Source organism: Lissotriton vulgaris, chromosome 9, assembly GCF_964263255.1.
Source record: "Lissotriton vulgaris chromosome 9, aLisVul1.2, whole genome shotgun sequence".
In the NCBI taxonomy this organism is placed as follows: Eukaryota; Metazoa; Chordata; class Amphibia; order Caudata; family Salamandridae; genus Lissotriton; species Lissotriton vulgaris.
The window spans coordinates 181,195,539-181,211,750 of record NC_141697.1 but is presented as its reverse complement, the minus strand read 5'-3'; the positions used below and the strand labels follow the sequence as shown (position 1 = coordinate 181,211,750).

The window sequence follows — 16,212 nt, the reverse complement described above, 5'->3', positions numbered from 1 at the left end:
CACCCGGGAAAATAAATCTTTTGCCATGTCCAAACCTTTCTTTTTAATACATATAAGTCACCGCTAGGGGAGGCACTGGACAGCCCAGAGGGCAGGGTGCAGTGTATTTTAAAAGTTGGACATGTACTTTTGAGTTTTATATCACCTGGTAATGAAACTTCTTAAATGTGTTTTTCACTACTGTAAGATCAGACAAGAGAGGGGAACCTGCCATGTATGGTCTAATAAATGGCCTCAGCGAGGTCCACTAAATTATGTGACGTACCCAGAATCAGGATGTCATCATCCGTGTAGTCACTAATTATTCGATATTAATGTGCCCCGAACCCTTGCGAGGATGCTTTTTTGAAATATTGTTTTTAATATATTTCCTTATACAGATCATCCACCTCCTTTGTGGTTCCACTTGCTCCACCTCACTTTGCCCTGATGAAGGTGTAGCCCCGGACGGGGCCGCACACCGAAACGCGCGTTGGCGTCTGTTCCTATCCTGGAACTCACAGAACCAACCAGGATACCCTACCATCGGTCTCCATTCCATCAAAGACCATCCCTGCATAGTGTCGTGTGATGTGTGAATGTCTAAGTATGTGTGTAGTTGGTATGATAGTGTGGAGTAAGAACCACTGTTAATTTTGTTTTGCTGCTCTTTCTTATATTTATGTATATATTTATTCATTGGATTGTTTCAACCTATTTATAAGAAAAATGAACTTTAAAATAAAAAATAATTTCGATAAATCAGAGCCAACGCATTTTTGAAGTGTCCCTCGTGGGTTCTGGGTACGTCACATAATATAGTGGACCTCGCTGCGGCCATTTATTAGACCATACAGGGCAGGTTCCCCTCTCTTGTCTGATCTTTATTGTCCCCGCCGACCTGCCTTTAATTGATGTGGGGTCCCCCTCTGGTTTGAAGTTTCACTACTGTAAGGCCTACCTCTCCCAGAGACTAACATTGGAGTGACATTATTACAGTTAATAAGCTGTAATTTCCAAATGGGAGCCGGTAACCAGTTCATGTTTGATGAAAAATCCTAACTTAAGGTGAAATCTGATTTTTAATTGCAATTTAAAAAAATTCTACTTTTAAAAAGTTGTCTTTTCCTGCCTTAGCCATTTAGTGCATGTAACTTGTACCTGAGTCACATGGCTGGGTATAGCCGACAGTTGAGCTTTGTGTATTACTTCTAGACAACCACACATAATAGGAAGCTCAAGTGTGCCTGGAGGGGTCATCACTGGCCGGATGGAATGGAGCAGTGCCCCACTTACACTTGAATAGGCTGTGTCCTGCCTCCACAGAAAGGACCGCATACCCTCTGTAGTTAGCCTGGAACCAGGTCAGTGATAACCTCGTCTCTCTTCAAAGTCACATCTTGGTATAAATAGTGGAACTCAGACACCACCACTTCAGTACACTTCTGGACCTGTGGATACGCTGCCAGGAAGAAGGACTGCCACTCTGCCAGACTGCTGCCCTGCTGGCCTTGCTGTGCTGAACTGCTGCCCTTTTGCCTGGGTATGAAAGACTGGACCTGCTTCTCTTGAACCTAGAACCCCAGAGCGACTCCAAAGGCTTGTTGACTTGCTTCCTGGCTTGAGCCACAGGGATAGAAGGCTCCACCAACCTTGACCCCGCGCCTGGACATCTGCCTGCTTTCCATCTGTGAGTCTGCCCTGCCAAATGGGGTCACCTCAGTTCTGGAATCTTGGAAGGGGCCTTAGGTGCTCTGTAAAACTCTGGATCCAGCAGAACCGATGCATCTACTCTGCTGCACCACTCAGCCCCCAAGCATAACCAATGCATCGCTGCTACTGCGTGCATCGGAACAAAGAGCCTCACCGCTGGCCATCGCCACACTGGAACCACCGCTGCAAGACCCAGCCTCAGCGTAGGCCCTCGCATACCTCGTCTACAGCAGTCTTGATGACAATTCCAAACTCCGCATTGCAGCTCGCAGCTCCTCGGAAATGATGCATCGCCCGTCTGGGCGGCGTATTCTCTGCCCTGATTTTGCACCGCAAGCCCTGGTCGGCAGGACCCTCGACACTGATGCAGGACTTTGCACCGCAGTCTCGGCGCATGTCGAAACCAACGCATTGCTTTGGCTGTACGATGCATCTTTGGTGCAGATTCTCACACTGCTCTGCAAACCAGGATCTGAGGTGCTCTGTTCAATGGGCCCAACTGGGTCCCTGTAGCCGGCTCGTGCTCCATCGCAGTTGACTCGAACTTGTGACTTTGTCCCGGTTTGGCGCAACTAGATATCAACATTTGCCGCTTTACGCCCTCTTGGTTCGACTTTCACCACCATCTTTCAAATTGAAAATCTCTGGTTCTACTAATTGGATTTATGTTGTTTTGTTCTCATTTTATTAATGAAAAATACTTTACACATTGCCTATGAGTTAAGCTTGAGTGCTCTGTGCCAAGCTGCCCGAGGGTTGAGTACAGATTAATGTAGGGATTGCTTGTGACTTCACCCTGAGAAGACTTGCACGTGCTGCTTGAGAATGGTTTCACCCCTGAATCAGTAACCCAATTTTGTACATGAATGCACCTTTAAGCCATATTGATGAAATCATTAATGAAAACTACCCTAAAGGAAACACAATTCGCACTTTTGAGAATGTATGTTCTCATAGGATATCATAATTGTGCAGCATAGGTTATGTCGGCTAAAAATTATAGTTGTTTCTTTTGTTTTATTGCTCTGAAAAACAATAAAATATCTTTAAAATCGTCATGTTGCTCAACGAATTGTAATACCCTGTTGACTGTGATTATTGTTCTCTATCTCATGATTGAGATATTGTTATGACATATCGTCAAGCAAACAATTTGTTTTTTTTACACTGATTTCTTACTTTGTTCTTTTTCTGTTTGTGAAAGGAAAAACAAGCTTTAAAGAAATTGGACAATGTCCGAAAGGATCATGAACAGAGGCTGGAATCTCTTCAGCAGGCCCAGGTACAGTTGTTAAAATATACCCCATGTAATTCTGTTTTTTCTGCCATTTTCTCAATAGCAATGTTTGGCTTATTTTTTGCATGTAGTTCTCGTGTTTTATCCTAGAACAAGGTAGTAACACAGTGCCATATGATCTATCTAAATAGCATAAGTTTTGATGTTTAGGGCACTTCGCACTTAAGCCTTTAGAATATTGTTTTTACCACAAAAGGTATCCACAGGACTTTGAATAGGTCCCATTCGAGGTAATAAGGGGGTGGTGTCTGGACCACTCCTTTTCCTGCTCAGAACATGAGTGAAGTATCTCATCATCAATTCCTGAACATCCCACCTTCTCTTTTCTTATAAGATCAGACATCTCGAATACAACAGCTACAAGGCAGTGGGAGTTGGGGAAGAGACTGGAAGAGCTCAACACTCTTGGAGCAAAGGCACAATTAAGATTCCCAGCAACTATCCGGGCAATGTGGAATAACCATATGTACATCCTTAGATCCACAGGAGAAGTCGATACACTCATTGATAAAATCAAACTAGAAAATCAGGGAAGAAAATGAGCAGAGTGTTAAGAGGCTTTACCTGTGGAATATATTCCGGGCACATCAATATTTGGAATTTCAACCAAGGAAGATTGTTTGAGGGAGTGAACCCCGAATAGGCTTGCCTATTGGAAGGGAGGGTTCCTCAAGGAAAAGGTAGGGATGAGGGGCACGAGTGGGAGGAGCAGGGTCGAGGTTGGGGAGCACTGGGCGGGGAGCAGAGTAGGGTGAAAATAAAAATAAATTCAAAAATCAAAACAAAAATTAAAAATACCTAATCTATTCCTAACTTTCAAATTTTCAGTAAAAAGTCCGCAAGGGAGCGTAGTAGCTGTGATGGTACCCAAGTCAGCGATGGGTAAAGGGACAGATGGCCGTAAAATTCAATATTTGTCATGGAATCTAAATGGCCTGAGGTGTCCACGGAGGATAAGATTGATCCTGAAATACTTTGAACTCGCCCCAGTACAGATCTGTTTACTTCAAGAGACACACTTAAGTCCAAATGAGTTTAGTGAGGTTTTCTCTAGATCCCATGGGTGCAGTCTTTCTGCGTTTCGCAACAGACATTGAGTAGCCGTGGGTTAGCAATTGTGATCAAGAAAGGAGTGCCCTGTAGTATTAAATCGGTCCAAACAGACCAGTCTGGTCAGTGGGTAATTGCTCTTTTGGATTTTGGGGTAGTCGAGATGACATGCTCATCGTATTATGGCCCAAATACAGATGATCCTTCTTTTTGGTCAAACTACAGGGGTTCTTAATGTTGACAAACCATCCGTTGATAATTGGTGGTGACTTTAATATAAGATTTGATCCCGAGAAAGATAGTTCTAATTCAAAGTACACAATCGCAACCCCTAAATCACGAAGAGAATGAAAAACTTAATTTTAAATTTAAATTTAGTGGATATATGGAGATCCAAGAAAGGAGATATCCAAGGATTTACCTATTACAGTAAAAAATATAGATACTCCTCTCGGATCGACTAGATGTTGGCCAATAAAGAACATTCAAATAACATCATAAACATCTCGATCCAGCCAATACAGCTATCTGATCATGCCCCCTTAATAACTGTTTATGCTATCAGCGGGAATTGTATAAGTCCTAGATGGACATTGAATAGAGCGATGCTTGCCGACAGGGAGATCATACAATCAATTAGCAGATCCTCCTCAGAATTTTTTTCTATTAACCCGGGATCAACCTCCATAGACCAGGTATGGGATTCCTATAAGGCCAATTTGAGAGGCCATCTGCATGCCCTCATAAGTTAAAAAAATCGACAAAAAGCCCAAGATTCACTAGCACTAGAGAGGAGAATAGCCGCCCTAGAGGGATAAAGGAGTAAGTTAAGCGAAGGAGACAGGGGGAAAATTGAGTTAGTAGATAAAAACTTGGAGAGGGCCAGACACAAATTTAGGCTACAATTGGATCAAAAATGTAAAGTGCAGTGGCAATCCAGGAACATGGAGTACTTTGAATATGGAGAGAAGGCAGGAGCACTTCTCGCTTGGAAGGCCAGGTTAGATAGAGCTAAGAACAACATTAATGAATTAATTATAGACAATAGTGGCAACAAATCAACTAACCAGGAAGATATTCAAAATACCTTACTTTCACTTTTTTCAGATCTTTATAGAGAAGATCTCGAGCCGACTCAGGTTGAGATATCTTCCTGGCTAGCAAATAAATCCTTACCTACTCTTACGGAGGCCTCTAAAGAGGCACTGGATGCCCCTATAACAATAGAGGAGATAAGGATCCAAATAAATAGGGCAAAAAAAAAAATCGTCCGGTTTGGATGCCCTCCCCTATTAAATATACAAATTACTTAAGGAAGATCTCCTGCCGGTGCTCCTTACGCTCTTCAACTCAATATATTGCTCCAATGGGGTAGTGCCAAAATCTTGGAGTGAGGCCACGTTGGTCTTAATTTTAAAACCTGGGAAGAACCCCCAGGCTGCAGACTCGTATCGTCCAATCTCCCTGCTGAATGCTGATTATAAGATCTTTATAGGCACACTAGCAGGGAGAATGGCGAAATTGGCATCTAATTTGATCAACCCAGATCAGAAGGGCTTTATGCCAGGTAGGGTGATTCAAGAACAAATCCAGCTACTCATAGGCAACATCGACCTTGCTGTTGCAAGGTCAGATCCCTTAGCAGTAGTAGCGACCGACGCTGAAAAAGCCATTGACCGGGTGTGTTGGAGATATCTTTGGGGAACATTAGAGGCTATGGGTTTGGGCCCAGTGTTCATACAGACAGTGAAGCACTGTTATTCAGAGGCTTCAGCTAAAATTCTTTTGAACGGGTCTCTGACGCCAAGCTTTCCAATTCAGAGGGGGACTAGGTAGGGATGCCCCCTGTCCCCCCTTCTGTTTAATCTATACATAGAGCCCCTAGCGCAGACTATTAGACTGAACCAGGCCATTAACCCTTTTAGATCATCGGATTATGAGTGTAAACTGGCACTATACGCTGACGATATCATAGTTTATATTAGTAATCCAGAACATTCCATCCCGCAACTTGAACACACTCTGAGAGATTTTGGCAAGGTTTCAGGGTACCTTGTAAATTTAGATAAGACGGAAATAATGTGCTGGAATACAGTATATAGAAATGGCTCTGAAAGTAGAGAATTAATATACCTCGGAATTACAGTAGTCAATGAACTAAATAAAATCCCATTGATAAATCTCGGGAAGATCGAGAAAGATATAGATTATTTGTTTGCTAAATGGAAAAACCTCCCTTTGACCATATACGGGAGGGTCAATTTAGTAAAAATGTCCAGCCCCCTGAAGCTGACATTGATTTTCAGCGCAATACCTTTAACTTTTCCCAATAAAAACATCAGTAGAATACAGGGGAAAATTGGTAGTTTTATCTGGGGTCAGAAGAAGGCCAGGATGTTGTGGAAAAAACTGAGGAGGAAGCTCCTCAAAGAAGGTTTAGCACTCCCGGACATCAACTGGTATTTGATGGCGTTCCAATTTAGGGGTATAAGGATGTTGTTATCTCATCCTGAACAATCAGCGTGGGGCAGAGTACTCAGGGAGTTGGTTGTGGTGGAGGGGGAGGGCTTCATGGTGGCTTTTTGTATAAATTTGGTGCACCAACATTTTTCAAGAGAGTTCGTCTGAAGGTGTTAAAATCAGCACTTTCCACCTGGCATAAAATAAGAAGCATCTGGGGCATAGGGTATTTCTCAGATTTTGTCCCATTCTGGGACTCTCCTGGGACACCACTTTGCCTGAAAGATTGCCTGGCGATACCAATCAAAAAGTCAGGGATAGTTAGATGGCCAGATTTGGTTGACTCAGAGGGCATTCTTCCCTGGGAACTTTTACAAGTAAAGATAGGTCCCCAGCTTTCAAGATTTAAGTACCTTCAATTAAAATCTTGGTATGAATCAAAAGCTGAGGATATCACAGGAAATTGGGAAGTAAAACAGCTGTTGCAAGATCCGAGCCCAAAGAAGAAAGAGATCGCTTTTTGGTATACACAAATTCAAGAGGCTGAGGAAGCAAACATTCCCCCCTCAGCAGCAATTTGGAACTCAACGCCACTTGCCCCGAATATTGAGGAACTATTCGAAACATCCCTGAAGATCCTATATAAATATGTAAAACCGGCCACCCTGAAAAAAAATCATTTCTTTGTAACAAACCTATAATATACGTCAGAAAAAATAGCAGAATTTGCCCAGGATCCTCCACCAAGTTGTCCCAAGTGTGCCCTAATCCATGCCAATGATTTGCATATTTTTTTCCAATGCCCAAGTCTTGATCTCTTTTGGAAAGGCGTGGGAGACACGGTAACATCTATTCTTGACATTGAGTTGGAAGTTGACCTATCTTTAGTCTTTTTTTGGTATGAACGATCTAACCAAGAGGGTATGCTCACAGAATCAAAAAGCTCTCCTGTAATATTTAGTACTCTTAGCAAGAAGAGAGATCTGTATTAAATGGAAATCTGCTACCCCCACAAGTAGGGAAGACTGGCTTAGAGCTGCAGTTAATATGTCAAGACTTGAACAAGACACTGGAAATGAAGGCCCTCCCAACATCTGGCAACCCTTTACAAGATGGGCACGACAGAGGTTTTTGATTAATTAACCAAAGCTTTTATAATCCTTCTTGGCAATACGGTCCTATGATTACACCAATCCTCAATCACGTGAGGAAGCCCAAGGGTCCTAGACAGAAACAGTGAGCCAAGGGGCCCCCCAGAAACTAAGAGTGTAAATTGGCTTGTTAAATCTGCGAAAGTCTTGGTGAAGATGAGGACAAAAAAAATAAAATGAGTGAAGCGCTACCATCCTGCAACTTTGGTTCCAAAAAGAAGGCAAAAGAGCGTCATGATCCAACACATATGCCTTTGAGGTTGCAAAGTCCTAGAATTCATACCTCAACTAATCCCAATGTGTCCAAGTACCATGGGCCATCTTCAACCTTACAGCAAATCAATTCTTCAATGCAGCCATACTGCAAATCTGTAATGCATTTCTTACTCCTTCTTGAGCACATTCAGCCACCCTTGAGTTTCTGCACTGGATCCACTGTCCACGCTGGTTTCCACCTCAATTATTCCGTTGCTGTCTCCATCAGTGCCAATCGCTGACCCTGTACCAATGTAAATGTGGGACGCCAAAGAGATATTGGCCGAGCTTGACTGATGTCTACAATACGAAATAACTAAAGTGCAACCATTTGCTATGTTAGTTTATTCTAACCCACCACTTCTACCCCAACACAATTACCAGCAGAGGCTCAATTTTCCCTTTGTATCTGACCCGGTACCTCAACAGGGAGCACCTTATGATACTGCTAATGATGGGAAGGAGGATTGGTTCCTCCTCAATATACGGTCTTGTGACCCTATTATGCCCTGTACTTTGATTTACGAGATTCCAATGGACTTGACGCCTCCCCTGAAACAAAGCTTGACTGTCCACTTGCACCATCAATGAAGGAGAGTACCACATTTGCGGTGATTGTTTTGAAGGGCAGCCGAAGTGCTAGAATTACAACTGCCCTCTATTGAAACACAAACAAATGTTCTAATGGACATATTTCAATACGGGCTAGCCACTTCGCAGCCCTTGCTCCCATTCAGTGATGCTCTCACAGAGGCCTAGATGGCTAGTAATTGAAACCATGTTCTTATCTTCCCGTTAGTTGGCAGGAAGCTAGGCGAAAAAAAGCCTGCCCCTAGCAACCCACATTTCCTCACCAAGCACCCCACCCTGGAAAGTCTCACTGTGCCAGCTTTGATCAGTAAGGTTAACTCTAACTTATTTCCAAACAATACCCGGACACTACGGTTCATAAACACAACCTTTGATTTAGACCGGGCATCATGGCTCCCGCAAACCATGATGGGCAGGATGTGGCAAAATATGTTTCCCTTGTTGATCTGCGTCCCTTAGACTGCTTTAGGAAAGTGGTAGGCACCTGTGTAATGGTTCGAAGGCACATCTGGACAACTTGGCCAGATCTTTTGGCAACATACAAGTATTGCTGATGGACATGCTCTTCGATGGGTCCTGACTATTCAGGGAGAAGGCATACTCCACATTAGAAATGTTCAAAGAGAGGAGGAGCTTCGCTGCCAACCAAGATGGCCGCGTGAGCTCGGAGCTCCGAAGACCTCCCGATCCTCCGCAATAATCCTGTGATCCATCCTGTCCCACGATTGTGGGAATCGGTTGCTAAGCCGGTCCTGAGGCGGCACCCGCTTTCGGAATGAAAATCGGACATTCCTAGCCTCAGTTAGCTCGACGGATCCCGGAGGCTCCGCCCGCATCACTGGCGACCGTTGTGGGGTACAGCGGTGTCTCCACATGGTACCTCCCTGCCTACGCTTCTTCATCCCGATGGGTGCTTCTGATCCTTGAGCGCCTCGCTGAGCGGCCTCAACACTGGACTTTGGAGATATCGTCGTGTGCATTGGACATACTACACTGGACTCTTTCGCCCCTGGTGTCCCCCCGTCCCGAGAGTGCCAACATGGCGGGCAAGGGAGGCTCGGACGCAGGCAAATCTCAGCGGCTCAACAGGAAACCATCCCAGTCCCAGTCCACCATTCCGGAGCGATTCTCCCAGTCTAAGGGATCACCGGTACTGGCGGGTCGTACTAAGGACTCAGGAAGAGATGAATCGCCGGACGACTCCGAGATAACTCTTCGGGACGTCATGGGAGCGATATCGGGGGTGAAGACGGAGATACACACTCTCCGCGAGGAACTGTCCAGCAAGGTTGACTCCCTGAAGATTGAGTTCAACCTCATCAGGACCGACCTCGGGAAAACTAATGACCGGGTGAAATCGCTGGACCTTAAGACTTCCAGCCTGGTCACGGATGTGTCTGATATACAGTTGGAGGTGCGCGACCTGAAAATGGCTAACGGAATGCTGGCGCGTCGACTGGACGAGTTCGAGGGTCGCGCGCGGCGCCAAAATGTTCGCATCACCGGTGTACCGGAAAAGGCCGAGGAGGACTCGACTGAGCTCTTTGTGGAAGAACTGGTGGTTAAGAACTTGGCACCGGGGGGCCTGAGCAAGTTCTTTTCGGTGGAACGGGCCCACAGGATCCCGGGTGGGCCGCCGAAATCGGATGCCTCCCCTCGCCCCATCATCGCGAGGCTGTTCAATTACAGGGACAGAGACGCTATCCTGCAAGCATCGAGGACCGCGGGCCCTCTCCGCTTCCAGAACTCTGATGTGAACTTCTTCCCGGATTTCACCCAGGCTGTTCAGAAAAAGCGCCAGAGCTTCACGGGGGTGAAACGGAGACTGAGGGAAATGGGCCTGCGCTACTCTATGCTCTATCCTGCCAAGCTCCGCATTGAGCGTGACCACCGGACCTTCTTCTTTGACTTCCCGGATGATGTGGGACACTGGCTCGATACCCTGCCCCAGGAACGACATGAGCCGACCGACCAGACGGAGGAGGCCACCGGAGGCGCGGAAGCGCAGGAATGATTGTTTGGTTACTTGCCTTCCGAGAGCTGGGTTGCCGTGAGGGGCTTCGGCTTTTGACATTGCTGCTATTATTTTGACTCGTTTTGTAATTAATATGGGGGATGACGGGGGGGATGGGATGTCTCCTTTCTCCTCTGTGGGCTTCTTGTAGGTTAGTTAAGGGGCGACAGGCACACTGCTAGTTGGGGTGGATTATAGTCTGATGCAGGGGTGCAGGGTGGTGGGTAGTTGGGGTGTGTTTTTTCGTACTTTTTCTTTGTCTTACTCTTTGTTCTGGCTGAGTAACTACTGGACTGAAATGTTATTGCTGTGGGCGCTGTTGTGGGTGGGGGGGGGGCGCGGAACGTCCTTGATGATGGGGGGTAAATCTCTTAATTTGTTGAGCTGGAATGTTAATGGGTTGGGGGACCGTATTAAGAGGGGTGTTGTGTTGCAGATGCTCAAGCGCTGTTCGCCTGATGTGGTTTTTCTACAAGAGACCCACTTGGTGGGACATGCCTGTAAGGCCTTGAATAGACGGGGATACAAAATGGTGGCACATTCAGGGTTCTCCTCGGGTTCCAGAGGGGTGGGCATCATGGTGCGCACGTCCCTCCCGTTGGAGGTGGAGTCTGTGCTTGCTGATGAAAGAGGCAGATACGTGGTGCTGGTGGGCAAGTGGGAGGGCCGCACGCTAGTTTTGGTTTCAGTTTATGTTCCCCCGGGGCTGCAGGAGACTACTTTCAGGGACTTGGGAGGCGCCATTTTAGGTCTCCCCGAGGGATTGTTGCTGGTGGGTGGAGACTTCAACTCTGTAGTCTCGGGGGAGTTGGACCGCTTTCCATCCAGGGATCTTCGCCCTTCCCAATCTTGGCTGCCTGATTTTTTGAGTTCCATGGGGATGGTTGATTGCTGGCGATTGTTACATCCCACCCAGCGGCAGTACACTTTTCTCTCGGGTGCCCACGGTAGCTTTTCTAGAATAGACTACGTCCTCACCCCGGCTGCCCAGGCGCAGTCTGTGTCCACCGCGCGTCTCTTAGCTAGGGGCATTTCAGATCATTCCCCGGTCTGGGTCTCTTTTGACTTCCAGATCCCCGCGTCTTCGCGAGTGGCTCCCATTAACCCGTGGTACTTTCGCGACCCGAAGACCAGGGCTCTCCTGACTAAAGCTATAGACCGGTACTTTGTCGAAAATACTGGCTCCGTTGACTCCGCTGTCTCCCTTTGGGAGGCCTTTAAAACTGTGCTTCGTGGCGAGGCCTTCTCCCTGATTGCGGAGGCTCGCCGCCGCCGGGATGAGGACGTGGTGCGGCTGGAGTCTGATCTCGCTGACCTGAGCGCCCGACTGGAGCTGGATCCGTCTCCCGACTTGATTCACGCTCTCTCCCTTAAACAGTCCGAACTCCGGGCGACCACCACTGATGCAGCGAAGGCCTTGAGCAGGGAACAGCAGGGCAGGATATATGACTCGGGTGATAAGGCGGGCAAGCTCTTGGCGTGGCTGGATAGACAGGAACTGGCGTCCCGGGTGGTCCCAGAACTGGTGGGTGAGGATGGTTTATCCCTGACGGACCCGGCGGCTATAGTTGGGTCCTTCGCTGAATACTTTGAGGGGGTATATACCTCCGCAAATCCTCTCCCAGAGTCTGTCTCGGCCTCCTTTCTGGAGGACATTGACCTTCCCTGCCTCTCGGATCTTGACCGAGAAGACATGGATCGAGATCTGTCTGTGGATGAGGTGGCCCTGGCGATCCGCTCGCTGCGCTCCGGCAAAGCACCGGGACCCAACGGTATCCCGGTCGAGCTTTATAAACTCAAGGCCGATGCGCTGGCCACACCACTGCTTAATATGTTCCTTGAAGCCCGCGAGACGGGAGAACTCCCCCTCGACCAGAGACTCGCCACCATTGTGGTGATCCACAAAGAAGGAAAACCACGTGATTTGTGCCGGTCCTATAGACCCATCTCGCTACTGAACGCCGAACCCAAGATCCTGGCCAAATTGCTGGCCAACCGGCTGGTGGGTGTGATCACGGACTTGGTACACCCGGACCAGTCCGGCTTCATACCGCACCGGAACACGGCGCTCAACTTGAGGAGGCTTCACGCGGTCATGGCACGTGCTCACCTGCTTCGTGAGCCTGCAGTTCTCGCCTCGCTTGACGCCACCATGGCTTTCGACTCGCTGGAGTGGAATTACTTGTGGGCTGTACTAGCCAAGTTGGGGTTTGGGCCCTCTTACATCGGATGGGTCCGACTGCTGTATACCGCACCGTTGGCTAATGTGGCCGTCAATGGTTGGCTGTCGGCCTCCTTTGCGTTGCACAGGGGCACCAGACAAGGTTGTCCGCTCTCGCCGCTCCTGTTCGCCCTGGCACTGGAACCCCTGGCGGCTTGGATCAGGACGCACCCTGATGTCTCCGGGATTACGTGGTCGCCTGGCCTTGAGGACCGAGTGTCGCTTTACGCGGACGACATCCTCTTGTATCTCACCTCTCCTTGCCGCTCACTTATAGTGGTTTTTGACCTGCTGGGTACCTTCGGGACCCATTCCGGCTTGGTGATCAACTGGTCTAAATCCTCACTATACACGTTGTGTGGAGACACTCCGCGCCTCCCCCGTGGGTGCTCAATACAGATAGCCCAGCAGGGCTTTCGATACCTGGGCATTTACGTGTCGCGCGACCCCCGAGCCCGATATTCACACAACCTTCTACCACCGCTTGCGCGGTTACGCAGGGATGTCGAGGGATGGAAGAAGCTACCGATCTCCCTAATGGGCAGAGCCGCTTTATTCAAAATGATGGCGCTACCTCGCTTCCTCTACGCTTTGCAAAACACCCAAGATCCGGTCCCGGCCAAATACTTTGGAGAGATCGAATCACTGCAGCGAGCACTGTTGTGGGATGGGAGGCCACGAATCTCGTTGCTCAAGCTGACTATACCGTGTTACGACGGGGGTATCGCCCTACCGGATATGCGACGCTACTATTGGGCCTCCCAGCTTGCGGCCATCAACCACGGCCTTTATGGCCCAGCGGCCAGCCCGGGCTACGCCATGGATCGGTGGCTCGTGAACGACGGGAACTATTATAGAGCCTTATACTCCAGGTCCTTGGACCGGAAGCTGACGGGCCCCACCAAAACGATGGTACATATATGGCGCGCGGTCACTGACACCCTGGGCTGGAAAGATAGGATTACCCTGGCCACACCCCTATATGACTCAGACATACTGGGAAAGCTGTGGAAAACTAAATGTTTCGACCGGTGGGACACCATCGGGATATCTAAGGTTGGGGACATGATGGCGAGGGGGAGGGTCAAGTCGTTTGACATGCTACAGTCTGAGTACCAGCTGGCGTCGACGGAATACTTCCGACACGCCCAGCTTAGTCATGCCCTCTCCCCTCACATATCTGATGGAGATGCGATCCCTGAGTCATCACCCCTGGAGGATCGGGTGCTGGACGGCCACATGCCGGACAGCGCTATCTCCCTGACGTACAAAAAACTCATCAATGTGAGAGTGGATCTGCTTGAGCGATTGAGGTTGCACTGGGTGAATGATGGTATAGAGATGGACGACGAGGAGTGGCAATCAGCGGTCTCCTCCCCCCGGGAGGTGGCCATATCAGCACGACTCCGCCTTGTTCAGTTGAAAATACTACACAGGGTGTATGTCACTGGCCCTAGACTCATACATATGGGACTTTCCACGGATGGCCTGTGTCGGAGGGATTGTGGTATGCTTGCTACTTTCCTGCACATCATATGGGAGTGTCCTGGGGTTGCCCGGTATTGGACGCGAGTGCATGAGGTGATGGAGGAAGTGACTGGCGTGGCCTTACCGGCTGAGGCCCGGCGATGCCTCCTCAATGTTTGGTGTCCGAATGATTACAGTGTAGCCCAGACCCGTTGGGTCACCCTGGGTAATATGGTGGCCAAGAGGGACATCGCCCAGAAATGGGGTGCGCCTGCTCCTCCCTCCCTCAGCTTATGGGAAACCAACATGGACTGGTGCATGCTGCGTGAAAAGACGGTGTACATGGCCAGGGGCAAGCCTAAAATGTGGAGGTCTGTGTGGGGAGCCTGGAACTCCTACAGAGGTGACATTTGCGACTCCCCAATAGAGACTGACTCTGAAGTCCAACCTTCCCCGTAGAGCCCCTTCCCGCAGTTCCAGATGGGTTATCCTGGTGTGTTACCCCCCAAATGCCTTATTGTTGTCACTGCTATTGTGTGCTGTCTTGGGTGTGCGGCCCTCGACCCCCTCCCGCTGCACAATTCCACTACTTCAGCCACTCCTTTTTCTCTTTGACTCCCTTTCGTGCCTAGCGCACGCCTTTTTCTCTTAGCCTTTTTGAGGCTTTCCTATTCTTTGGTTTATTTATACTAAGTTTGCTGCTATTGAAAATTAAACCAGATTGCTTCTGCGCACAGTATTGTACGCGATCTTACCTGCTACCTCAATGCTGCCTGGCCTCCGGGATATAAGGCTGAATAGCGGTGCACTTTTTCTACAAATAAAGGTTTTCCAAAAAAAAAAAAAAAAAAAAAAAAAGAAATGTTCAAAGAGTCGAGCCACAGCTATTTACTCCTACAAACCACTTTTCACATCAGTCGTGCAAATGTTGGGGTTATTCTAGGGGGCAAGCTTCTGCTACCACTGATCCAGTTGACAGCCCAATCACTTTGGGCTCCGTAAGTGACACCAGCAGACATCACACAGGACAAAAGGGGCATCAGTTCTTCAATTCCTCCTCCCCTGGTGCAACAGCTTCCAAGCTACTTTAGTTTTTCCTCAATGATTCATGCGCAGTGGTTGGAGGCAGGATTCTATTTCCTGCCAGGCTGGTGATCCATCATATCCAATGATTTGTCGTACAGACTTAGCCCTGTCATTTATTTATCCTCCACAAAACCTTCCTCCCACAACAAAACGAATTTCAGAGGAGCTACTGCAGGAGGGAAATCTCTTGCTCTCAAAAGTTGCCAACAAACAGCTATTAAACTCAAATAGGCAAGGGCTGATATTCATGGTACTTCTCGTTCTGAAAAAAGGCAGGGACCACAGCCTTTCCAAGACTTTTGACTACTGAATGCCTTCCTGCGGAAGAATAAATTCAAAATGTTTACATTGCCTCATATTCTGCCTGCCATGAACAAACGAAGTTGGATGGTGTCCTTGTAATTGCAGGACACACTTTTTCCTAGGCTCGCCCTGCAGTCCCACAGGTGTTAACTGTGGTTGAAGGTGGTCTAGGAACACTTTCAATTTACAATACTTCCTTCTGGCCTCACCTTAGTCTCTATGGTATTCACAAAAGCGATGGTAGTGGTTGTTGCCAGAGGTAAAGATTAACTATATTCCCATACCTTGATGCAGATCACCGCAGGCAATCATAGGCCACCGCAGGATGACGTTAAGTGACATTGTTGGGCTATACCATCAACGAGCTGAAGTCCCATATGATCCCCGTACTCAGACTTCCATTCGTTGGTGCAGTTTTGGGCACTGTTACATTCAAGGCTTTCCCTCCACCACTGTGAGTCCTGGATCTCGGTGAAGATGGCTATGAGGTTTCTTGGACTCTCGGCCTTGTGTATCCTCCTCGTCTACTATGCCAGGTGGCACATGCGAGTCCTGTAATAGAACCTCAAGAAATAGTGGGCTCTTATCAGGGCTACCTTTCTAATACATTTGGATCTTGAGGGAG

The 16,212-nt window shown here is 48.0% G+C and overlaps 1 protein-coding gene across 1 annotated transcript in view; it reads left to right on the top strand.

Annotated features, from left to right (window-relative positions):
- NEMF (nuclear export mediator factor) overlaps nt 1–16,212 on the top strand; it is a 486,031-nt gene that overhangs the window by 113,001 nt on the left and 356,818 nt on the right. Inside the window, exon 12 of the mRNA XM_086937289.1 lies at nt 2,897–2,974. Within this exon, the coding sequence (XP_086793415.1) occupies nt 2,897–2,974 (78 nt within the window). The remainder of the gene's footprint in view (nt 1–2,896; nt 2,975–16,212) is intronic.